This window comes from Syngnathoides biaculeatus, chromosome 14 (genome assembly GCF_019802595.1).
Source record: "Syngnathoides biaculeatus isolate LvHL_M chromosome 14, ASM1980259v1, whole genome shotgun sequence".
Taxonomy (NCBI): domain Eukaryota; kingdom Metazoa; phylum Chordata; class Actinopteri; order Syngnathiformes; family Syngnathidae; genus Syngnathoides; species Syngnathoides biaculeatus.
The window spans coordinates 6351769-6378430 of NC_084653.1; the positions used below are offsets into that span (position 1 = coordinate 6351769).

At 43.4% G+C, this 26662-nt stretch overlaps 1 protein-coding gene across 3 annotated transcripts in view; it reads right to left on the minus strand.

Annotated features, from left to right (window-relative positions):
* Positions 1-25993, minus strand: part of LOC133511714 (diacylglycerol kinase beta) — a 152174-nt gene extending 126181 nt beyond the window's left edge. For all 3 annotated transcript variants that reach the window (XM_061840553.1, XM_061840554.1, XM_061840556.1), the window contains exons 1-3: positions 25844-25993; positions 13088-13455; positions 7331-7407 (exon numbers count right to left, since the gene is read on the minus strand). In XM_061840553.1, the coding sequence (XP_061696537.1) occupies positions 7331-7407; positions 13088-13154 (144 nt within the window). In that variant the 5' untranslated portion in view covers positions 13155-13455; positions 25844-25993. The remainder of the gene's footprint in view (positions 1-7330; positions 7408-13087; positions 13456-25843) is intronic.
* Positions 25994-26662: the final 669 nt, after the last annotated feature.

Below are 26662 nucleotides of genomic sequence, written 5' to 3' on the forward strand. Positions count from 1 at the left end.
TCATCCATCTTATCTCTAACCCCAACTGCCATCATGTCTTCCTTCACAACATCCATCAACCCTTTCTCTGGTCTTCCTCTTGCTCTTTTGCCTGGCAGCTCCATCCTCACCACCCTTCTACCAATACACTCACTCTCTCATCTCTGAAAATGTCCAAACTATCGTAGTCTGCTCTCTCTGACCTTGTCTCTAAAACATCCAACTTTTTCTGATCCTCTAATGAGCTCTTGAATCCGTACATCATGGCGTGCCTCACCACTGTTTTATAAACTTTCCCCTTCATCCTAGCGGAGACTTTTCTGTCACATAGAACAGCAGACACCTTCTGCCAACTGTTCCACCTCGCTCCTGGGAGATGGTGGACAAGATGCTGAGCTGGAGAAGTTTGGAGGAGAGGATAAACCCTAAACTAGCTTGTCCATGTAAAGTAATAATGACATCACAAAGTATGAAGCTAATCATAGGAAGCATATTCTAAGTATCCAAAATATTGTGTACATTGAAGTGTAAGGCTGATTTTAACAAGTTAAATATTTATAACCACATAGAATCTATCTTGCATTGCTAACTGCACCATCATTCTCAGTTATTTTACATTTGTGTTTCCTCTTCTTTTCCTTTTGGCTTGTCCTGTTAAGAGTTGTCACAGCGTGTCATCTTTTTCCATCTAAGCCTGTCTCGTGCATCTTCCTCTCACTCTTTTGGCTGGAAGCTCGATCCTCAGCACACTTCAACCAATATAATCATGCCCTCGCCTCTGAACATGTCCAAACCATCTAAGTCTGCTCTCTTTAACCTTGTCTCCAAAACATCCAACTTTGGGTGTCCCTCTAATGAGCTCATTTCTAAACCTATCCAACCAGTTCACTCCAAGCGAGAATCTCAGCATCTTCATTTCAGCTATGTCAAGTTCTGCTTCCTGTTGTTTCTTCAGTGCCACCATCGCTAATCATGGCCGGCCTCACCACTGTTTTATAAACGTTACCCTTCATCCTTTCGGAGACTCTTCTGTCACATAGAACACCAGACACCTTCCGCCAACTGTTCCACCCTGCTTTGACCTGTTTCTTCACTTTCTTACCACACTCTCCATTGCTCTGTATTGTTGACGCCAAGTACTTGAAGTCATCCACCCTCGCTATTTCTTCTCCCTGGAGCCTCACTCTTCCTCGTCCACCCCTCACATTCATCCACAAATATTCTGTAATACTTCGGCTAATCTTCATTCCTGTTCTTTCCAGTGCGTGCCTCCATCTTTCTAATTGTTCCTTCGCCTTCTCCCTGCTTTCAATGCAAATCACAATATCATCTGCGAACATCATAGTCCAAGGGGATTCCAGTCTAACCTCATCTGTCAGCCTATCCATTACTACCGCAAACAGAAAGGGGCTCAGAGAGAATCCCTGATGATATCTCACCTCCACCTTAAATTCTTCTGACACACCTATGGCACATCTCACCGCTGTTCTGCTGCCCTCATACATGTCCTGTACTATTCTAATATATTTCTTCTCCGCCACACCAGACTTGCGCATGGAGTGCCGCAGTTCGTCTCTTGGTAATCTGTCATAGGCTTTCTCTAGGTCTACAAGACACAATGTAGCTCCTTCTGACTTTCTCTGTTCTTGTCCACGAGCATCCTCAAGGCAAATAATGCATCTGTGGTACTCTTTCTAGGCCTGAAACCATACTGTTGCTCGCGGATACTTACTTTTGTCCTGAGTCTAGCCTCCACTCCTCTTTCCCATCACTCGTTCTGATACTCTTTTCACCTCCCTTGTTTACCTTTAAAATAATAATAATCATTATTATTATTATTATTACTGGTGACATACCTGTAGAGGTATGGAAGCAATTTGGAGAGGTGGCTGTGGAGTTTTTGACCACCTTATTCAACAGAATACTACCAGGTGAGAAGATGCCTGGAGAATGGAGGAAAAAAGTGTTCCCAATTTTAAGAACAAAGGTAATGTGCAGACCTGTGAGAACGATAGAGGAATGAGTTGATGAGCCAGACAATGACATTATGGGAAAGAGTAGTGGAGGCTAGACTCAGTACAGAAGTAAGTATCTGTGAGCAACAGTATGGTTTCATGCCTAGAAAGAGTACCACATGTGCATTATTTGCCTTGAGTATGCAAGTGGAAAATACAGAGAAGTTCAGAAGGAGCTACATTGTGTCTTTGTAGATATGGAGAAAGCCTATGACAGAGGACCAAGGGAGGAACTGTGGCACTGCATGTGTAAGTCTGCTGTGGCAGAGAAATATGTTAGAATAATACAGGACATGTATGATGGCAGCAGAACAATGGTGAGGTGTGCCATAGGTGTGACAGAAGAATTTAAGGTTGAGGTGGGACTGCATCAGTGATCAGCTCTGAGCCCCTTCCTGTGAGCTGTGGTAATGGATAGGCTGACAGATGATCTTGGATTAGAATCCCCTTGGACTATGATATTTGCAGATGATATTGTGATATGCAGTGAAAGCAGGGAGCAGGTGGAGCAACAATTAGAAAGATGGAGGCATGCATTGGAAAGGAGAGGAATGAAGATTGGCCAAAGTAAAACAGAATATATGTGCATGAATGAGAGGGGTGGAGGGGGAAGAGTGAGGTTCCAGGGCGAAGAGATAGTGAGGGTGGAGAACTTTAAATATTTGAAGAACTGGAGGTGGTCGAAATGAAGATGTTGAGGTTCTCGCTTGGAGTGACCAGGTTGGATAGGATTAGAAATGAGCTCATTCGAGCGACAGTGAACGTTGGATGTTTTGGAGACGAGGTTCGAGAGAGCAGACTTCAATTGTTTGGACATGTCCAGAGGCGAGAGAATGAGTATATGGAAGGATGCTTAGGATGGAGCCACGCCATGTTTTCAATGGGGAATGTCCCAGTGTGAATCTGCTGATGACGTTGCAGGCAATATGGCGATCACTTGGATGTCGAATGAGACTTTGAATGAGACAACTTTGCGCATGGATGACACGCTCTCCGCTCATATTTATTTTATCCTATAGATATTGAATAATGTTATATGTATTTTTCATTACAATATCTATTTTATAATGTTTATAGGCATGTTAGTGGAGCTTTAACATTAAGGATGAGTTAAGAGGAGGAATGGAGCTCCTTGAAATTCAAAGTCAGGTGTTTTTTTATTCTCATTCCTTGTTGAGTGTGGCACAACAAACCGATGAGGAAGCAAAATCAGAAAGTACGATGTCACAAAGTCATATAAAAGATGAATGCCTCACTCATGCTATCACCAGCGGGCGCATTAATACTTGAGCAAAACGTCAACAAGAACAGAAATATAGTATTTGCCTTGGGTCAATGACGGTTACATAATACACAGAACTTTCTCCATATCAATGAAATGTGCTTCCTAACACAATTTTGAGTAGTTTCCCTTCTTATCTTGGGTGGCATTGTGATGTAGCCATGTGTTTACTTTTTTAGAAAAAGTTCAGCAGGACGACAGTGTCACGTCCCATCGGAACGAGAGTAGGACCCAAATGCAGGACTCGGAAGACGCCAGGTAGTTCAAGGAGAAACGTTTATTATATGCAGAGGTAGGGGATCGAGCAGGCAGTCCGGTGCAGCAGCGGTAGTTGGGACGTCGGGCAAAGAGAGCAGGTGAGCGGGCAGGCAGGAGTCGGTACACGGGAGAACGATCAAAGCAGGCAGAAGTATCAAAGGAGTCAGGCTTACAAGGTTGGTTGGAGAACAGGCGAAGGTCGGTTCACACAGTTTCGATCAGGGATACCGGAGCACACGAACGGGACATGAAGATCAACGAACTGGCGCCGGGCAGTTGTCATCGCGGTCATATAAATCCACAGCATAATCAGGCTGCATGAGGCGCAGGTGTGCACCTTCCAATCAGCGCACCTGCGCGGAAACCCGCACAGCTCGTGCTGGAGCGGCCGGATCATGACAGATAGAACATCTTTTTCAGCGCTTATTGATAATATGACAGCTGCGGCTTGAATCTGATTGGCTAATGTACTGTGCAACCTGTGCAACTATTGCCAAGCAAAAGCTTCCGTCAAAAGCAATTTTAACATGATTACTCCAACATTAACAGTTCACTGTTTTCATTAAAAAGATGCTACAGTTAAATAAATAACATACTTTAAATGATAAACTTTAAAATTATGTTTGGACTTTATTGTACCAAGTCAGTCACAAGCGCTATTAAATTTGTGATTGGATTTTGAGGGGTAACTCCTGCCGAAAAACCGATTTCCATCTTACACCTCAGAACAGACTACTCTTTATCTTACATCAAAATACTATGCACAGTCGATGATCGCCACGCAACGTGAATAGAAGCACAACATGGATCCTTCCGTTCGTACATACAAAAACCTATAGTGAGACGGAACTAGGGCTATGCTCTCTATGAAAATTTTGTATGAAACCCCGATTGTTCGTAAACCTTCATTTGTAACGTGAGGTGCCATGCTACATGTTTTTTAAAACACAGACAACAATTAAAACCCTCAATGAAGCTAACATATGTTTTTGTAACGATTAAAGAGAGTTCAGTCTTCAATGAACCAAAGATATGTGTAAAACGCACATTTTGTCTTTAATGAACTTATAGTATTGAAGACAATTTATCCATTTTCAATGAACCCAGAGTAAGTTTTTCCAACATTTGAGATATTTTAGTTTGCAATTAACCAAGCGTAAATGTTTTTTTAAGCATGAAAGATATTTGAGAGACACTCATGTACCAAACATACATTTTTGTAAAAATTTGAGACATTTTCAAGTCCTCATTGAAACTGGCATACATATACATATTCTTTTTGTTAACATTTGAGGCAATGTAGTAGACTGTAGATGCGAGTCTGAAGCCTTCCAGGAAACTTGGTGCATTTCGGCCATCTTACAACAAAAAGTACTCAAGCGGATCTAACCACATGTTTACACTTCGTGCATATGTCAATGAAGTCCAAAGCTACTTCCTAATATCCTAATAAAAGCTGGAAAGTCACGCTGACATCACCTGTAGCAAGAGGCCTCACGACATAGTGGGCAATACAGCCAATTGCCTAAGTTCGTGACCTGAAGGGGCCACCCCAAGAACGTTGGACATCGGCCCCATTCTCATTATAAAAAGCACTGTTTTAACAGTTTGACACCTGGTTGAAGGGATCTTGTGCAAAGATGCTCCTCCTGGGGGGCCCTACGGTTCACAAAAAAGGCTGGTATCGGTCCATATCAACTAGGCAGCTTGATGCTCTCGCAATGACATGATGGCCAATGGAGAGCTCTCTAATACAGCACCGTATTAGCATACGGGTTGGAAATACAGTGTACATCTTCAGCAGAACAACAACAAAAAAGTTAACCGATTGCTCAGGACACACTAAAAAAAAATAAATGAGGCCTAGGTTCTTCTGTCAGCTTGATCTGTAATAGCTTTTGTACTACATTGTCTTTGTAATAGAAAGGTATTCTGTATATCTTCTTGAATTTTCAAATATAGGCTCAATGTGACAAAGAAAAGATTGTCAACATGAAGCATTGAAGTTGTTATTGCAAATGGTCATCATTATTCCATATACCTCTTGGTTTTGACTGCCACACAGAATTGCTCACTTACCTGAAGATATTAAAGAAAGTTAACCTGGCATACACTCTTTTCTTCCTGAGGGTGCTTTGATAGTTTTTGCTATTTCAACAGAAAGTAGGACATGATCAAATTTCTTTATTGAGTTAAGATTTCAGGGACCACATATATAGTCATGGGGGGAAAAAAGACCACAGTTTTTCAATTCAATTGTTCATTTTTAAATTGCGGTACAACTAAATGTGATTTTGTTTGGACAGATATGATGACAGTGATGACAAAAATTGCTCGTAATAGTTTAAAAGCTCATATTTACCATCTTCTGTGGTTTTCTTGATAATTACCAAAATCCCTTGGAATAGAATTAAACTTAATCACGTCATATGGAGAAAGCACTGTATTATGAAATCGGCTCTATTTTTGTCATGTTCAATATGTTACTAAGCAGTGCAAAAAATTATTTCCAGAAAAGTGAAAAAGGTGTGTTTCTAAGGAATTGTTCTTATTTTTTAGACTAAAAAGAAACACAATATTCGTGAGAAAGTTTTGCGTTTGACAAGATATCCTTTTGTGGGCAAAAAATATATGACATTTTCTCGATAAATTACTACAGCTAAAACTAAGCGAGAATAGAACAATGAGGTTTGCAGTGAGGTCGCACACATTTCCAGTGATGTGGAATCTGTATCGGTCTGTGGTGCCAAAGTCAATTCTCTTCAAGCTCCCTGTTCACTGATGGATCCACATTCCTACCCTCACTGATGCTCACCAGCTGTGGGTCACGACCGAAAGACGAAGGTAGCGGTTAAAAGCAGCCGAAATTAGTTTTCACCAAAGGGTTTCCAGGTTCTCCATTAGAGAAAACCTAGGTCATCCAGTGGGAATCAGAGTACAACTGCTCCCCCATCATATTAAGAAGAGCCAAGTAAGGCGTCTCAGGCATCTGTTTAGGATGCCTCCTGGACGCCCACCAAGTGAGGTGTTCCGGGCAGGTCTCACTGGGAGGAGACACAATCCAGGAGACCCTGACCAGACAATGTCTCCTCGAAGAACTTGTTGAAATGGCTGGGTTGAGGGAAGTTGTCATGACCTGTGCCCTGCAGTTGCTCTGCAGCGCATGTGTGGTGTTTTTTTTTTTCTTCCTTTTTTCCATCTCTCTCCAACTCTGATTACCTCCTCGCCTAAGAACCTGGTTCCAATCAGCACTCATCAGTGCCTGCACTTAAGCCGGACAGTTCCATTGTTCCAGCACCAGAGTATTCTCACTCCCACGTGGTCCACCGGCCAGGTTGTAAGAAAAGAGTCCCCGATTACCTGTGCCTGAACTTACTTTAGTTCCTGTGCCTCCAGCCACGATACTCACTCAAACCGCACGGTCAAATTCAACCACTTGCTCATTCTCCAGTTTCCCACAAGCTCCCTGTTCCTCCAAACCGAGCTCAAGTCTTGGAATTCTTGACCTTGCACTTCACCCCGATAAACCCCTTTACATTGCATCATCACTCTCAATCTGTTTTATGGTCCAGTCCAATATTGTTTGGTTCCCAATCGTGACAGAAGTTTGAGCTTCCCCATTAAAACATCTGCCGCCAAACTCCTAACCTCAGCTAAGAGGAAGAAAATACTGTAGATGGATGGATGCAATAACTTGCTTTGGGCTTAGAAAGTCCCCTGCCTGTAGCCAAAACTCAATTACAAAACAAATTGTGAGACAAATATGAGAATGAAGAGAATGGGGATGTGCCCGCACCTGCTCAGGGTTGTATTTGGAGAGCACACCGTCACCGTGGAACTCCTCAAGAACATCCTTTAACTTCTTTGTTGAGTCTGTGGAGTAGAGAGAGGACACGCAGCAGTTCTATAAATAGTAATGGCACACTTCATCAGATTGTATATCATCAGATTTTTTCTCAGATAATTGTCACATAATCCTTATATAACGATGAAACACCTCTGCCAACTTCAATGAGACATTTCATCAAAACACCCAACGAATCATAAATTAAAGACGTACAGTATTTCCACACATTCCTTTCCACGGTGAAAGTGGTTCATTTTAGGGGCAGATCTGTCTCAGCCCTCATCCCGCATCATATTATAACTGTTTGCTTCATTAAAATGTAAAAAGCATGCCGTATTGTCCTAACTTTGAAAAAGCAGAAAAGGGAAGGACGCTACAGTAGAATTTACCGCTAGCAATGGCTACCTACACTTGCTTCCTGAGCAATAGCTAAGCGCAGCCTCCCTTCATTCTTTGTCATCCATCTCTCCCAGTAATGGTAAGCACATCGTCTTTTTTTAATGTATTTTAGTTTATTTATATGAAGTACCAAAACCCATCCATTTTCTGAGCCATTCATCCTCAATCCCAGTTGTCATCATAAATTCTGACTATAACAGTGAAATCCAATTCACGCTGAAATTCGGGTTATCATGCCAGTGTAGAAATTGATCTTAGTCTTAGACCGAAGACTCCCTGTATTCCTCAGCATTTCACAGCCCTTTCAAGTTGGTGCATGTTTTGTCCCGTTTTGGCACACTTCTTATGGCTCCGTCACACCATGACGTTCTGGTCAACGTCCTCTGAACATTTCAATCGTTCTATTTTTCACCGTTCTCAAACGCGGATGACACATCTGGCGTGTGATTAACGTGTGTCTAACACATGATTTAACCTGTGTCGAACGCACGAAAAGCATGTCCAATGCACAAAAAGCGTGTAACAGCAACCAAATAAGATACCCCTAAAAACCATTAGCATGTGCAAATGCGTCATTGGGGTGCGACGAGCAATTTGTCAACATAAGACGAGCGTGTTGCACGTGTGACCAATGGGTGAATAACGACAGAGAAGCGTTTTGCTGGCGTGTAATTTTTACAGTAGAACCGGCACTAAAACGTTGGAAAGTTCATAGTCACTTCAGTCGTTGTCGTGAGTTAGAACAGTGAGCATCATGCCGGCGAGAAGAAAAAAAGTTAGGGTGCGGACTTCAGCAACTAGCGCTGCTAGTAAGAAAGCTAAGCCTCTTTCATCACAAACAATGTGTTTGGAGGAAAAACAACAGCAGGAGGAAGAGCCCATCCGCGAAGTCACGCACCATGAGGACACCCCCTGGGGACCCTAAACACCTTGCAAACCCCAGTGAGGACGGTCCGACAAAGAGACTAAAGAAGCAGAGAAAGGATTGCAGGATCCTGGACCGGGCTGTTGAGGATAGTCTGGTGGAGTTTTTCCGCGAAAACGAGCTGCTGCTTTCTGGATCTTCCTTAGTAGGTGCTCTCTACCGCAGCTTAATATTAAATGGACCTTGCTTACAAAGCATCGGTTTATATACCCATATGCATGGACGTTCGGCAAACGCACGGATGACGCTCAATGTACTCCAAACGACGTTCGTTTGACTTTAGTTACACGCTGTATGTGCTACGGGATTGTTCAGTGGTCGTTGAGAGGCCGCCAGTGAGTCATTCACTGCAAAGCAAACGATTAAGTAACAACCAAGTAAAGCTAGAGTTACGACTGACTAACGATAGCCACACGCGTGCAACGCTCGGCAAACCTTAGTAAAACATTCCACGTACGTTTTGAACGTTCTGCAGCATTTAAAATTAAACGTTGATGAACGCTGGTCTCAGTGAGAACTTTTGTGCATGTTCTAAACTTTTTTTCCGGACCGGCGTTCTCCGCCAATTCCCAGCGATCATTGACGTTCACTAGCGTTCAAACAATGCTCTTCTGAAGCTATCCCAGCGACCATGGGCGACTACCAACGTTTCCTCAAACGCTATAGAACGCTGACCAGAATGACATGGTTTGACGGGGCCATTAGAGAAAATTGGGAAAGCGTACCTGTTTCATTCCGTTCAATCACGTGTGATGATTAATGGACCTGGCACGATACTGCCGTTCAACTATGATCTGTCACAGGAGAAGTTTTCACATTTTACAGATATAAGAATGCACTCTGGAGTGTGAATGCCAATAATGGGCTCTTGTGTATGTTTTCGTAGAAAAGATAGATTATTGAATTAAACAACAGTCAGACAGTGATTGATTAATTGCCCCCCCAGCATTGATGCCGACTCTGGAGCAGAGCCACGCGGTGGATCTTTACCTGAATCTCTCGGGAACACAACCCTGTTTCCAAGTTGCCTGGCTTCAGCATTTTATACATAGAAAGTGTGAGGGACCTCTTCAGAACAGGATCGGCCATGGAGGGAAAGTATTGATAATTGTGGTAAACCCCGTGCCGAACCATAGTGTGCCTTTAGGATTCAGCAGTGCTGCCTACAGTCCATCACAGATATTGTGATAGACCATGAAAAAAAATTGCCAATACAGAAAATAAAATTGCCCAAAACCCCATAGAGCACTAGGTTTCGGACAAACAGGTCTTCCATAGAATAAGATATAGCCTATGTTCGCACAGAAACGTAAGGATAAGGAGACAAGACTTTTGTTGTGGCTCTCAGATGCGATGCGGATTACCAGCCAGAACATCAGAGGAAAGACTGGACAGCCCGGGGTGGCATGAGGGCGCTAAACTAATTAATCGCTGCCCCAAATGAACCCTGCAGCCCAGGGAGCCTCTTGTCCACTTAAAAGGGACACCATTTGGGACGCCTGGTTGGAACAATGAACCGGTCAAGACCAACACCCACAGTTGATTGAGCGCCATGGCAGAAACAACAATAGCAGGACATGACCAAAATATAATATTTTGCTAAGGCCTGCAGGACCTTCCCAATCAAACTAAACAGTCACGCCCTCACCGAGGTGATGCAGACCCATCAAAGAGCAGCGGCAGAACATATTTGTCTGCACTCGAAACAGACAAAAACAGGCACCACGCTCCCGCATCGAAACTCCTGCAAGCACCTCTCCTTTAACCAAATATGGAAGCTCGACCCGCCTGCCTCGACCTTGGTCAATCTTTGTAACTGGAACCTTTCATCTTACTAAAAGTATAGATTGTAAATATTTAGGTTAACTTAATCAGAGCTGTGATTCTGTCATGATCCTGCCACTCCAGCCCGGGCTGTGCGGGTGCCCGCGCGGTTGCGCTGATTGGGAGGCACCTGCGCCTCATGCGGGCTGATTATCCTGTGTATTTATATGACCCCGATGACGACTGGTCCTCGCCAGTTCGTTGAGTTTCATGCCCCGTTCGAGTACTCCCGTATCCCTGATCAACAACCCGTGTGTACCGACCTTCGCCTGTTCTCCGACCAACCCCGTAAGCCTGACTGCTTTGATACTCCTGCCTGCTTTGATCGTTCTCCCGTGTACACTCCTGGCTGCCCGCTCACCTGCTCTCTTCGCCCGACGCCCCAACTACCGCTGCTGCACCTGACTGCCTGCCCGACCACTGAATAAGAAACGTTTCTCCCCGAACTACCTTGCATCTTCCGAGTCCTGCATTTGGGTCCTATTCCAGTTCCGATGGGTCGTGACAGAACAAACTGGGCAAAACAGGACACAGAAGGAAAGACCCGGCGTCACCGGGACTGACGCAAGGTAGACCGTTTGCCGGAGGACCAAGCCTGTCCAATCCAAGTAAGCTCCTTGACGTCCTCCGCTTCCGTGTCTTACGCTCCGCCAGCGAGGTATGAATACGTCCCGAACACGACCCGTCCGGCTCCTAATATTCTTCTAGACTCTGACTTTTCGGAATATGAGGAGGACCTTGATTTGTATGACTGGCTGTCTGAGTACGACTCCGATGATTTTGATTATGAATCTCTTTGCCCGGTCTTTCATCCCAGTCAGTTTGTTTCACCTCCCCGCGTTTCCAGCACCCGAGCGTCTTCCCGGTAGGTCCAAGTACACCAATCCGTATGAGGGAACCCGCTTGGCCATCTACCCAGGACCTCCGCGTGGCGGCCAGAGGAGACGCCCCGGCCGGGCGCTCCCTGGTGCCTCCCACTGCACAGCAACTAAGACACCATCCTCCCACTCCTTGCCGGCAACGGCGAAACCGGCAGACCCGTAGCTGGTGGCGAAGCTTCCAGCCCAGAGGGAGGAGCCGCCAAATCACGAGGCGTTCTGCCGCGAAATGCGGCCACAGATGGAGCGGCAGACCGCCGAATTGGCGGCTCTCACGGCCCAGGTCCGGCAAGGATTGGCGAACCAGCCGAACTACCTCTGACGTCTCAACTTCGACGGACTCGCTGCTGACGCAGGTTCACGTGGCAGTTGGAACTGACCCGCTCCCGAGACACGCTCACATGTCAATTTCGACTGACTCTCTGCCGACTCTCGTTCACGTCGCCCTGGAAACGGATTCACCACCGCGCCACGCCCACGTTGCTGTTTCAACGAATGCACTGCAAGCTCACGTGGCACTTGGGACTGACCCGATGCCGCCTCACGTTGCTGTCCAGGAGGTGGCGACGTCTCCACAGCCGGTTCTCGTCCGTGCCCTGGAGTACCAGTGGCGACCGGTCCGCGGTCGCTCCCCGTTCTTGCTCTGTCGGTGACCGGTCCGCGGTCGTCCCCTGTTCCTGCTCCGACAGCGACGGGCACATCCATATGTTCCCGTCCAGGAGGTGGCGATGGTGCCACCACCTTCTCACGTTCCTGTCCAAGAGGAGGTGGCACTGGCGCCGCCTTCTCACGTTCCTGTCCAGGAGGAGGTGGCACTGGCGCCACCTTCTCGCGTTCCTGTCCAGGAGGAGGTGGCACTGGCGACCAACCCCATAAGCCTGACTCCTTTGACACTTCTGCCTGCTTTGATCGTTCTCCTGTGTACCGACTCCTGCCTGCCCGCTCACCTGCTCTCTTCGCCCGACGTCCCAACTACCGCTGCTGCACCTGACTGCCTGCCTGATCCCCGACCACGAAATAATAAATGTTTTCCCCGAACTACCTTGTACCGTCCGAGTCCTGCATTTGGGTCCTACTCCCGTTCCGATTGGACGTGACAGATTCCTACTACGTGTCTACCCATCCCACGCCCACTAATGACTAACCCCTGGGTATCTTCTTATCTTTTCTGTTGTTGTAGATTCCGCTGTTAGCTCCTATTAAAGCTACTATAAAATTAACTATGTTGCATCATCGTTTTTATATTTGAGTGAGGTGAATCAATGAGCCGCTGTGAAGGAAAACATATAAATTAATTTATTATAGCAAACCTTCAAGGATCATGAGATTGATCAACAACTAATGACCAAAAAGGAAAAAACGTTTCTCATTATTTTTCCCAGGGTTTTATGCACAGAAAACAAATGACGTGGTGCCCTATAAGTCAAAAACTACGTTCTTTTTTTCAGATCAAAGAAAATTCAATTTTGCAATCATCCACCATTAATGTTTTTGTCAACATCAAAGTCAGCTTAGAGGCTTCAACAAAGCCAGTATAATTTTCCTGACATTTAGCCAATCTAGTTGGTTTTTGATTTTTTTTTTTTAACATATCACACCAACAACATCAATTTAACATTGTTTTTAACAAACACATCAACACTAACGTAGTAGTAGTGTGTCACTTTATCGATAACTTACACTCACTGTACTGTTGCAGCTGGTTGAACTCAGCCGGGCTCAGACATACCCAGCTCCTGTCTCCCATAATGGCTTAATTTGACAAGGTCAGAGGACGTCCGGCAACGTGCAGAGCCACAGGCCTGATAGTTAATTTCAAATCAGTTTGAAGATGAAGACTGAGGTTAAGAGGTTTTTGTCATCTCATCCTGGAGAGTTATGTCCCTGATTCTTTTAGAAAGTTAAAAAAAAAAGTATAAAACGTCCACCAGGAACTGTGATGATGAGGAGGGTGTGTCAGGATGAGGTCAGGACAGATATAACTTGTCTGATTGTCATCTTGGTGGTGTCTTCCTCATGACGCAGCAAAAGGAACGCCATGTTCACACCTGCACACAAAAAAAATACACAATACATAAGCCGAAAGGAAAAGAAGAAGATTATACACTTTGAGTAACAAAGCAACTTTAAAGTGCCACTGACATCTAAAACATGAAATTTTGTTTGTTTTCAACCAAAAAAAAAAAAACCCAAATCACCCGGAATGGAATCATCCGTTTGTTCACAGCACGTCAGAATGTCGCCGTATAATGATTTTTTAATCTCCCGCCATGAAAAATCTGTTGACTGTGTTGCGTTGAAGAAGCTGGAAGTGACATATTTTGCAGACACCAAAAGTTGCGGAGTGGAGTGTATTTACCTCTTGTACAGGGAAGAAATTTGCTGTTTTTTCTGCGTGTTAGGCAAAATGTCAGCTCGTTCTGTTGCTGGATTTAGCTTGAATACTGGGGATGGATTCGCTCTTCACACGTTTCCAAAAGAGCCGATTCGTCGTGATAATGGATTGCACAGGTGCAAAGGACAACACAAATCGAACAATTATGGGCCAGTCATTTAGAATATTTCATCGAGTTCCTCGTCCTCCTCGTCTGTGTCTGAAGGGGAGTCTATTGTTAGTGGAGAAGTGATCTGCATACTGTCTAAACATGGCTCGAAACAATATGGTAAAATGGCCCCGGTCGCTTCACTTGCTTCTGAGATGTTTTCTTCCCCAATAAGAGCTTCAGTCTCATAAGGCGCGTCAGAAAAATCTGAAAATTGCTCTCGTTCATCTGCTACTGCATTCGGCACAGCGTCTTTTCAATGCCAGGGCTCCAGTATGATCCCTGCGCATGATATCACAGACAAATATGGCTGCCATTTGGGTAAGCATTGTGTGGAGTCAGACTTACACAACTTTGCGCTTTTATAAAATGCTCCCAGCTCACTTTTTCCGACTGGTATTATCATCAAAGTGATTAATATTATTTGTAGTTTTGATAATACCTATTTTAAAATGTGATTTTTGGTGTCGGTGGCACTTTAAACCAAAATATTAGAAACAGATCTGTGTATGATGTAGCGCAGTTCTGCACGATGTACCATAGTAAACATATTGTTCAATGAACAGTGTCAATCACCCATCAGGGATGTATGGTTAGAGAAGGCAGGTGAGGCTCTGATGTAGGTAAAACAAAACAAAAAATCATCAGTTTTTATCATGGCGAAGGATATTGGAAAGTGTGTGTTCTGTCAATCTTCATGTTTTCAATTCAATCCCAAATTGAAGTTGAAAACTAGATTTTTTTTCATTCTTTTCTGTTCTTTTGTTCACAGGCCTATGATTACAATATAGATTACATTAAATATAGTAGAATATTAAATTATGGACATTTATAAAGAGTGTAGCAGACTAATCCAGTTGGGTAAGTGCTGCAAAGGTAAAGCAAATACAGCCCCAGAAATTAACATTGTAAAGAGGGATTATGCAGGAAAACTGGAAAAAAATCTTGGCGATAATGACTCCAAATCAGTCTGGCATGGATTAGAATCGCTCACGAATTATATGCGACACTCCACCCTAGTAAGCAACAATAGTGAGCTAGCCGACGACCTGAACAGCTTTAACTTCAGATTTGTAAAGGACACTTTCATTCCACAGACCCACCGAGTTGCACTGCTGTCCATATCAACAACTTCAACATCCCGAACGATACCGTTTAACATCCATGAAAGGGACGTGAGGCAGATTTTTAAACAACAAAAGATTAACAAACCACCGGGCCAAGACATTTTGTCCCAATCCTGCCTCAAAGTCTGCACAGGCCAACTTGCTCCTGTCTTCACAAAGTTCTTCAACAGGTCTCTAGAACTGGGTGAAGTACCAACCTGCTTCAAATGCTCCAGCATAATACCGGTCCCCAAAAAAAGCAGCAGTCTCACGTTTTAATGACTACAGACCTGTTGCCTTCACATCTGTGGTTATGAAGTCCTTTGAACGCTTTGTACTGGACCACCTCACTGCAGTTTGCCCATCAAGCTAACGGGTCTGCAGATGATGCCATCAACATGGGTCTGCACTTTAGCCTTGAACATCTCGACAACGAGGAACCTATGCGAGGATCATTTTCAAGGACTTCAGGTCTGCGTTTAACACCATAATCCCTGAACTCCTCTCATCCAAGCTTCGACAGCTCAGTGTCTCGCCTGCCATCTCCCAGTGGATCAACAACTTCCTGAAGGGCAGGGTACAGCAGGTGAGGCTGGGGGACACCACCTGATCCACATACACTATCAGCGCTGGGGAACCCCAAGGGTGTCCTCTTCCCTCTGCTCATCTTGCTCTACACCTGGATGTAAAACTCCTGGAATTCATAGATCCCACCACAGTCATCAGCCTCATCAAAGATGGTAACAAGTCTGCGCATCGACAGGAAGTGGCGAGATTGGAGCTTTGGTGTGGCCAATGCAACCGGGTGTTGAACACTCTAAAAACTGTAGAAAATATTGCGGACTTCAGGTGGTCAACCGGTCAACCGGTTGTATCAACATTCGAGATTTTCAAGTTCTGAGAAATTACAGTCTCACAGGACCTGAAGTGGGAGATGAACATCAACTTCATCCTAAAAAAAGCCCAGTAAATTATGCACCTCTTGCAGCTTCTAAGAAAGCACGGCCTATCACAAAAGCTCCTGAGACAGTTCTACACAGCAGTCATCGAATCAGTATTGTGTACCTCCATCACAGTCTGGTTTGGAGCTACCCCAAAAAAGGACAAACTCCGACTGCAATGGACAATCAAAACCACCGAACGGACTGTCGGCACCACCCTACCCACCTATAAAGATTTGCACACCACTCGAACTAGGACCAGTGTGGGCAGGATCATTTCGGACACTCCACATGGTCCAATCAATGCAAATCAAAACAAGCAGGGATTCCAACATTTTTTTCTCACATGATTCATCAGTTTAAAATGCTCCCTTTGCACAATTGTATTTGCACTGGACTCTCACGGTGAACTGGAAAAAGGTAAGGACACACTGTATAAGCTTAACATATTGTAGGGCTTAACATATTGTAGGGCGCTGATGCACTCTAACTGCTCTAAATGTTTAAAGACATCTTTGCACAACTGTGACTCTTATAAGGAATAGTTTCCCATGAATTGAATGTCTATTGTTTTTTGTTCTTGTGAGTTTGTTTGTTATTCTTCTCAGTACTCAACATGAACGTCGTACTTGGGCGGCAGCAGCTCCCGGAGATAAATTCCTTGTGTTGTTACATACTTTATAAAATCTGATTCTGATTCTGATCTCAACATATTGATAAAAGCATGAAAGAAAAAAATACAGTATTTTATGCGTTCTTCAAAATAATACACATATGCTCATGGACCTGCATGTGTTGTGTAGAGGATACAAAAGGAGGATCTCTGTGTATTCTAGTGTGTGCATGCTTGACACTGTGCGTGTGTATGTGTGTACAGGGGGCCTCCCCTCTCTGGCGCAGAGAGGGATTCTGTTTTGCTCAATGGGTTGCTGGGCAACCATGACGTCGCTGCAGTGCAAAGAGAAACACCACGACAGAAACAGACAAATACATGAAGCAGACTTGACTCACCTGACAGAAATCGCTAGCATCTTATTTTTTAATACATGCACTATCATACTATTAGCAGTCACAACATTTTGAACAACTGCACGTATTGATAACATCCAATACGTAATATCATACAAAGATAACAATGCACACTTTTGGCTGATATTGTCACAGAGGTAGTAATTTAACAATAGTGATTGTTGCTGTAGTGCTGCTGAAGATTGTTTCCTGACGCGGTTGGTAAGTGGTCCCTCAAGTCAACCCATACACAGTGGCTTCCAAGTCCAAATTCAATCACACACCTTCAGTGCGGTACTTTGTAGAGTTTGCATGTTCTCCCTCTGCCTGCATGGGTTTTCTCTGGGCACTCTGGTTTTCTCCCACATCCCAAAAACATGCAACATTAATTGGACACTCTAAATTATCCCTAGGTGTGATTGTGAGTGCAGCAGATTGTCTCAATGTGCCCTGCAATTGGCTGGCAACCAGTTCAGGGTGTACCCCGCCTCCTGCCCGTTGACAGCTGGGATAGGCTCCAGCACTCCCCATGCCCTTGTGGGGATAAGAGGCTAAGAAAATGGATGGATGGATGGATGGATGGATGGATGGATGGATGGATGGATGGATGTATGGATGGATGGATGGATGGATGGATGGATGGATGGATGGATGGATGGATGGATGGATGGAGTAGTGTAATGGCTAATCTAAAATGCTATGTTGTGTATTTCCTGGTACAAAGCAAGACCCATCGACCCACTGCTAAGCCACACCAAAGTAGTAAATACTGTGGGTGTGTGTGTGCACACATATACAGTTTACCTAATTTTTTATCATATATTTTCCGTGGGAATATCGTGCTAAATTATATCGTTTCCATGCCTCTGAAATCATCCCGATTAATTTTTTAACCTTTTTTTGGGAGGGAGGTGTTTCAATCAGTATTATTCAAATTTTAAGTTATTATCTATTTATTATAATAATTTTTATCCATCCATCCATTTTCTTAGCTGCTTATCCTCACAAGGGTCACGGGAGTGCTGGAGCCTTTCCCAGCTGTCATTGGCCAGAAGGTGGGGTATACCCTGACCAGGTTCCCAGCCAACCGCAGGACACATGGAGATAGACAACAGTCGCATTCACAATCAGGGGCAATTTAGAGTGTCCAAATGATGTTTTTGGGATGTGGGAGGAATCCTGAGTGCCTGGAGAAAACCCATACAGGCACCCGGAGAGTGTGCAAGCTCCACATGCGCAAAGCCAGATTTGAACCCAGGTCCTCAGAACTGTGACGCAGATGCATTAAGCAATCGCCCACAGTTCCACCATTTGTTGAAACATCAGCAATAACTTAATCATTGACATATGTGTTTGGCTAAAAATTAATTTAGAGAATTTAGTAATTGATAAAATTAGTGTATGTTTGCATAAACATCAAAGAGAATTTAAATTGCATCCTGATATGAAATGACAGTACAGTATTTTGCTAATTTCAACTATAATTTTGTCCCCAATAAAAATTTGTGTACGCATTTTTCATCCATTTAGCATACCCTTATAAACTAACCTAGCATATTGGACATGTCGCAAACGAAAATTATTTAGTAAACTCAACATATGATTTTAATACAGTTATGGAATCTTCAACAAGCCTAACATGCAATTTTTTTGTGAACAGTTGTTACTAAGTCTTTGATGAGCCTCACACATGTTTTTGAAATGATTTCAGCGTCACTTCCATTTTTTCCATGAACAGACGACAATTTGGAGTCTTCAACGAGCCGAACTTTATGTTTTTGTTAACATTAAAGCAAACAAGTCCAGCAAACTTAACTTTTTTCAAAGAGCAGACAATTTGGAGCCTTCAATAAACCCAACATAGAATCCTGACTTTGGAACTTCAAAAAAATGAAAACTACATATAACATTAGTCACTTCAATATCCATATGAAAAAAGAAATATGAGCAGAGAGCATATCATCCATGCCCAAAGCTGCGGAAGTGTCATTCGACATCCAAGTGGTCGCCATATTGGCTGTATCTACTATCCGTGACGCCATTGAAACAACGCTATGGCTCCTACTATGGGTCCTTCAGACACAGAGGCTCTTTTCGAAGAAGAGAACATCTCACAATCGAAGTGAAGTGTCCGCAGCAATATTACCCTATAGTTTGGAGCCATATTTAGATGATATGTGGATCACTTCTAACTAACAACAGACTCCTAGACAGCATGTATGAGCCAGCCCGACATGGCAGCCTTCGCCAGCAAGCCTGACGCGGAAGTCGTCCGATGTGCACATCGACACATTTAGCATCCCTGTCGTACGTACGCGGATCTTTTGTTACGTTATGAGAGACAGATTACGTGGTCCCCCCCAAACTATTATTTTTTTTTTAGCAGCTGTATACACACCTACCTGTCATTTGGAACCCACGAACCTCTCGTCCTTTGCACCCATGCAAACCATTTTTCACGACGAACCGGATCTCATGGAAACTTATGGAGGGTAAATCCATCCTCCCGAGTGTTCGAACCATAATCCAGCAATGCAACGAGCTGGCATTTTGGCTAACATGAAGGAACAACGAGCTATCTTCCCGCAGGTAAAAGTAATAGAAACAAACAAGTCTGCTTGAGCTCGCTACTGCCTCCACCGTCACTTCCTGCTTCTTGTCGAAAACAAATTCCTTAAGAGGATTTTCATGGCGGGAGTTACAAAAGCCATATACGTAAAAATCATGTTTTGTGGTGAAAAAAACGGATGGGTCCAGACCGGCTGCCGTTTTTTTCATTAATAACGGACTAAAAATCATCAATTTCCTGACACTTGACGTTTCAAGACAATTTAGTTGACATACAACATTTTTTTTGTAAATGTTTAGACAATTAAAATACGATATTCTGATGTTTTGAAGATTTTTTTTCTATTTATTGTTAAGAAATAAAAGAAGCGCACAGGCGTTCGCTTTGGTTGATCTCCATTGTCCTTTTTGGTGTTTTCTATCAGCACAGTTGCCATGGAACTTACATGTGACTTTGTTCGGCTTACTTCTCACACAGGCTGTCTTTGTCACATAAAATATCAATTCACTTGCTGCAAGGCACCCAGACAGCAGTGCCACTATTATAGGAGATTTTTGTAGTGATACTGACGACGCTCGCTGACATATGGTCATGCTGGAATTCGGACAATAATGTTGTTTTGACAACCCCATTCTTGCTACTCCGGGGTCGAAGCTCTTGACAGGAAGTGCAGCAGACCCGATAGAGACGGCAGTCTCGTCGCTGTCATTGTGGACACATGCACTAGAGGAAGTTAAACAACTTTTGCGAACATGTGATTACCACCGAGGAGTTTTTTCCTTCTTCTTCTTTGTGTCACACACAAGTTACTCACAGCAAAGATGTTTTCAACGTGTTTGCTAAATTTGGACACTTCTACAAGGCAGTTGCTTGGTGAATTATTTTTTCCACAAATATTTACCTAAAAAAATATATGGCTATAAGGCGGTTGCTAGGTGAATTATTTTTCCCACCAATATTTACCTAAAAAAAAATATACATATAACAGTTTATCTATCAATGCCAGCAACATACACAAAATGAATGGTCTTAAACCAAATGCCAATAAACCCGTGTATTCAGTTTTTGTGTCATTTTGTTGAGTGATTTTGACTTATGACTCATGAAAAATACATTGAGTGCCTTGGCTCAGTTAAGCTTGGAAAACACTGGTGTAAAGCAACCCCCAAATAACACAGTATCCACTGGCTGACGCACTGGAGAGACTACATCTCTCGGCTGGCCTGAGAATGCCTTGGGATCTCCCCAGAAGACCTGGATGAGGTGGCTGACGAGAGTGAAGTCTGGGTCTCTCTACTGAAGCTACTGTGCCCACAAGCGAACCTCAAAGAAGCGGAAGAAGATGGATGGAAAATAACACTATAAAAACATTGGAAAATATAATAACAGAGAATGTAAAGTAATGGAGGGGTTTTACAAAATCTAATTCAAGGTACCATTGTACTATTTGTTGCAGTTTGTATAATCATACTAAGTGATGAAATTAAATGGACCAACAATTAATTCATGTACCCAATGTCTTTTCCATTAGAATTTGGTGTATGCAGAATATCACGTGATAAATCCCAGAAAACAGGTTAGGGGACTTCCTACGTATGCTGCGCTAACCATCATACTGTAACTCCAGGTTGAAGACAAAATGGTTGGAAACAGAACCTGCTAACATCTAGTTTTCCTTATGGCTGTTGTCTGAGTCTGGGTGCTCTGAGGTGGGGTCTTCTATCTCAGTGGTTGAGGTCACAGAGGTGGTTAAAAACCTCCTTGGTGGCAGGGCCCCGGGGGTGAATGAGATTGGCCTTGAGTTCCTAAAGGCTCTGGATGTTGCGGGGATGTCCTGGTTAACGCGCCTCTGCAGCATCACGTGGACATCGGGGACAGTGCCTCTGGATTGGAAGACTGGGGTGGTGGTCAGCCTTTTCAAAAAGGTTGACCAGAGGGTGTGTTCCAAGTATAGTGGGTTCACACTCCTCAGCCTCCCTGGTAAGGTCTACTCAGGGGTACAGGAGAGGAGGGTCCGCTGGGAAGTCGAGTCCCGGATTCAGGAGGAGCAATGTGGTTTTCATCCTGGCTGTGGAACAGTGGACCAGCTCTACAGCCTCGACAGGATCCTCGAGGGTGCATGGGAGTTTGCTAAAGCAGTCTACATGTGTTTTGTAGACTTGAAGAAGGCATTCGACCGTGTGCCTCGTGGAGTCCTGTGTGGGGTTCTTCAAGATTATGGGGTACCGAACCCCCAGATATGAGCTGTTCGGTCCTTGTACGCATTGCCGGAAATAAGTCGGACTCGTTTCTGGTGAGAGTTGGACAAGGCTGCACTTTGTCACGAATTTTGTTCATAACTTTTATGGACAGAATTTCTCGGCGCAGCCGAGGCGTAGATGGTGTCCAGTTTGGTGGCCGCAGCGTCACATCTCTGCTCTTCACAGATGATGTGGTTCTGTTAGCTTCATCAAGCTGTGATCCCCAGCTCTCATTGGAGCGATTCGCAGCCAAGTGTGAAGTGGCTGGGATGAGAATCAGCACCTTCAAATCCAAGACTATGGTCCTCAGTCAGAAAAGGGTGGCGTTCCCGCTCCAGGTCAGGGGATGAGATCCTTAAGTTTGCCAATGACCATTTGGATGATACAGAGGAGTCATGGGAGAAAGTTTTGTGGTCAGATGAGACCAAAATGGTACTTTTTGGTCATAGTTCCCCTAACCGTGTTTGGAGGAAGACAAATGATGAGTTCCATCCCAAGAACACCATCTCTTCTGTGAAGCATGGGGGTGGTAGCATCATGCATTGGGGTTTTTTTTCTCCACATGGGACAGGATGACTGCACTGTATTAAGGACCTCTCCTTAATACCGCGGTCATATAATGTGAGATTTTGCGGAACAACCTCTTTCCTTCAGTCAGAGCATTGAAGATGGGTCGTGGCTGGGTCTTCCAACATGACAATCACCCAAAGCACACAGCCAGGAAAACCAAGGAGTGGCTCCATAAGAAGCATATCAAGGTTCTGATGTGGCCTAGCCAGTCTCCAGACCTCAACCCAATGGAAAATCTTTGAAGGAGCCCAGAAACCTGTCTGCTCTAGAGAAGATCAGTGTAGCGGAGTGGGCCAAAATCCCTCCTGCAGTGTGTGTAAACCTGGTGAACAACTATAGGAAACGTTTGACCTCTGTAATTGCAAACGAAGGCTACTGTACCAAATATTAACATTGGTTTCCTCAGGTGTATCACACAAATAAATCGTTAAAAAATCAGACATTTTGATCTTTGGATTTTTCTTTTTAGATTATCTCTCTCAAAGTGGACATGCACCTACGATGAAAATTTCATACCCCTCCATTATTTCTAAGTGGGAGAACTTTCAATATAGCAGGGTGTTCAAATACTTATTTTCTTTTCTGTATTTTTTGAGTTCTGTATTACTTCACAATAATACTGTAAAGCCAAAAGGTTTTTTGATTTGACTGTGGTGTTGATTACAAGCAGATCTAGATGACCTTTTACAATTTGAGTTGAATTCCCCAGATGTAAACAGATACCGACCAAATGCAAAACGTGCTCAATCTCAAAACCAAGTTGACCCTAAACTTTGCAGAACACTGAAGTGTTGACTGGAGGAGGTCTTCTCAGTTTTGAAAAGTAAAAACTTTGATGCTATTTATTTGCACCAAACTGCTGTCTATACAGTACTGACTACGCAACCCCAGGTTATTATACATAAAACCACCCAGGTTAGTTTGATGAGATCCTGCTTGGTTGGAACATACTAAGAATAGAAACTTTTATGCCAACTGAGTTTTTCACTCGAAATGCTTAATGAGTTGTTTTGCATAAGGTCAACTGGCTTGCCAGATAATAGCAATAATGACATGCTTTCAGGGCTTTGAAAGTGAAAGTAAACCTTTTATGAACCAGTGTTATCTGAAATGGTAGAACCTCACCGCACCATCATCTTTATGGCATGGACAAGTGGATGCTGTCTAGAAATCAATAAACATTTCATGCGGCTGCAAAATGTGTCATTAAATGTGCTGTCAGTCGACTGGAGCATCACTCAACAAAACAAACCTATCAATAAATAACAACTATCTGATATGACATTAAATGATCGAGTATTTTAAGCTAGTTTGGCATATGTGTAGACTTAAAGGGTCTGATGAACTCAAGACATTAGTAGAAAGTAAAACATGTTTTTAATTTTATATACACGAAAAAAAATGCTGATAATAAGGAAGTTTTTAGCACTTTCAGTGAAGATTTGAGTGATTTATCGACTGTTTTGAAGGAACAAGCTCGCTACAGTGTAATGAACGTCTTTGGTCTGACTAATTTGAACCATATTGTTCAGAAAGTGACGACGGCTCGCACCAGCCTCAGTAGGACCGATCCCACAGTGGAGTTTTGCCTCTAAAACACTTCACTGGTAATAAAAATTGATACCTGCAAAACATTTTGATCATGTACACTATATTTGCTTTTTTGCAGATAAGAACAATACTAGTGTTTTTTGTGTATACGTTTTACAGAAAATGGTATTCTACCGCCATTATGGTGTACCTCTAACCATTTCTACTATGTTACCGAGTACACACAGTTACAAAATCCATATTTTCTTCTTGCTTCTTATATTGTTTTCCAATTAATGTTCACACATAGTTCACACACCAAAAGATTTTTAAAATGACTTTTCAGTCTTTTTTTGGCCAGTTTTGTCACTGTTGTTACTCTTCACTGTTTTTGTAAATACAGTTCGTTTGAAATTTGTAGACATGACGGTTAAGTTTAGGGCCCATTTGTATTTTTCTTGAAACCCAAAGAATTCTTGAGTAGCAGGTGCCACTTCAAAGCTGTCCAGAGTGACGTAATCACTGGACAATGCCAACGACACTGTTGACTGTCACTTGTCCATGGTTCTCTGAACCTGTTTTGTCTATTTGTCTCTAAAATTTGTATCTTTGGGGAACAAAAACAGGCTCAGATTCTCACTGGGGCACAGTAAACACCCAGCTGCTTTCTTCAATTGCACATCATCCTCATGATTATGGGCTGGACTGATCTACAAAATTAACAGCACTGGTCTAATCTGCCCTTAGTGCACAGTTGCAATGCTCACCCACGAAACCATTTTTAAAATAGTGACGAAAATAGACTCATAGTCATATAAAACAAAACAAAACAGAACAAATTCATGTTTTAGTTGGTAAAAATAAAATGTAATGTATGTAATAATAAAAATAATAATTGATGAAGAAAAAGAAGAGGAAGAAGTAGTACTTCAATTGTCATAATATTCAATTAATTACATCAGTAAAGTCAAATCAAATAATAATCCATCCATTTCCTGAAGCGCTTATCCTCACAAGAGTCACAGGAGTGCTGGAGCCTATCTCAGTTATCTTCGGGGAGGAGGTGGGGTACACCCTGAACTGGTTGCCAGTCAATCGCAGGGCACATACTGTATAAACAAACAACCATTCACACTCCCATTCACACCTCCAGGCAATTTAGAGTCTCCAATGATAGCATGTTTTGGGGATGTGCGTGGAAACCAGAGTGCCCAGTGAAAATCCATTCAGGCATAGGGAAAACATGCAAACTCCACACAGGCGGGTCCGGGAATGAACCCAGGACCTCAGAACGGTGAGGCCAACGCTTTACAGCTGCGCCACCGTGCTGCCCATTATTATCCATCCATCCATCCATCCATCCATCCATCCATCCATTTTCTTAGCTGCTTTTCCTCACAAGGGTCGCGGGGAGTGCTGGAGCCTATCCCAGCTGTTATTATTGTTATTATTTCCAAAACTGGTCATAAGCCAATCACAAGGCACATGTAGAAAAACAACACATGTACAAAAACATCACATTCTCAGCTCTCCTTGAATGTTTTTGAATGCAGAAGGGTGCTGGAGTACCCAAAGAAAACACACACAAACGTAGGAGGAACATACGAACTCCACACAAGATTAAAGATACAAATGCAGAACAATTCAAGTGTGAGGCTGGGGTGATCAAACATTACTCACCATACTACCAAAAATAACAAAAAAAATGTACCGTTTTTTTTTCTTCATTTTCCTTTTTACTCCAGTTCTTTTGAGGTTTTTATGTGTTTTCAAGTATGCATGTAAATGATATATGACCCACGTGCCATAGGTTGAACACAAGTATCTTAAAGCGCTACTGCGGACGTACAAAATGGACTTGAAGGTGGCCAAATGAAAATGTCGAAGGAAGACAACACAGCTGGCACGGCAGTCACGACTCCTCCCTACCTGTTTTTCCTTCCCGTTCACAGAACGAAGGTGGGATAACATCCCAAATGAGCAGCAGGCAGCAGCCCAAGCGAGGGGCCGCTCCTGTGGTGGGAAACCCGCGGAGTTGTGTCCACACGGCGGTAGAAGCAGCGGGAGAAGCAACATCCCTCACCTCATCCTCCTCCACTTTGAATGCGAGAAACGTTTCTTTCTTTCTCTCTCTCTCTCTCTCTCTCTCTCTCTCTCTCTCTCTCTCTCTCTCTCTCTCTCTCTCTCTCTCTCTCTCTCTCTCGTTCGCTCGCTCGCTCGCTCGCTCAGCCTTGTGTGCGTCCTCTCTCGTTCTCTTCCCTCTTTCTGTTTCCTCTTACGTTTTAGCAACTCATTGCCTTGTTCACTTGTGAGCAATTTCTTGTTGGCGATTGTTTCCGCACTCCATTTATTTGGCTAATACACACACATTTCAAAGACAAAAACACGAAGATTATTTTGAACCATCTCTTTCCTTTGTAATGGCCTGCTCCGTCATGTGATTTGAACAAAATGCTAGATCTGTTTGCAAGGTCACATGCTATAATGTCGAATGACATCCGGTCAGGTTAATTCAATTTGTTTGTGTACGGTTTTAATATTAATTGTTATTTTTAATGATAATAATAAAGTATGCGTGCGTACGTGTGCGTGTGTTAAATGAGTATTTAAACATTTTTCTCACTAAGTATTAAATCCATCCATCCATTTTCTTAGCCGTTTATCCTCATAAGGGTCGGAGAAGTGCTAGCGCCATCCCAAGTTTAAATGGGCTGGAGGCAGGGTAGACCGTGAACTGGTCAGCTAATC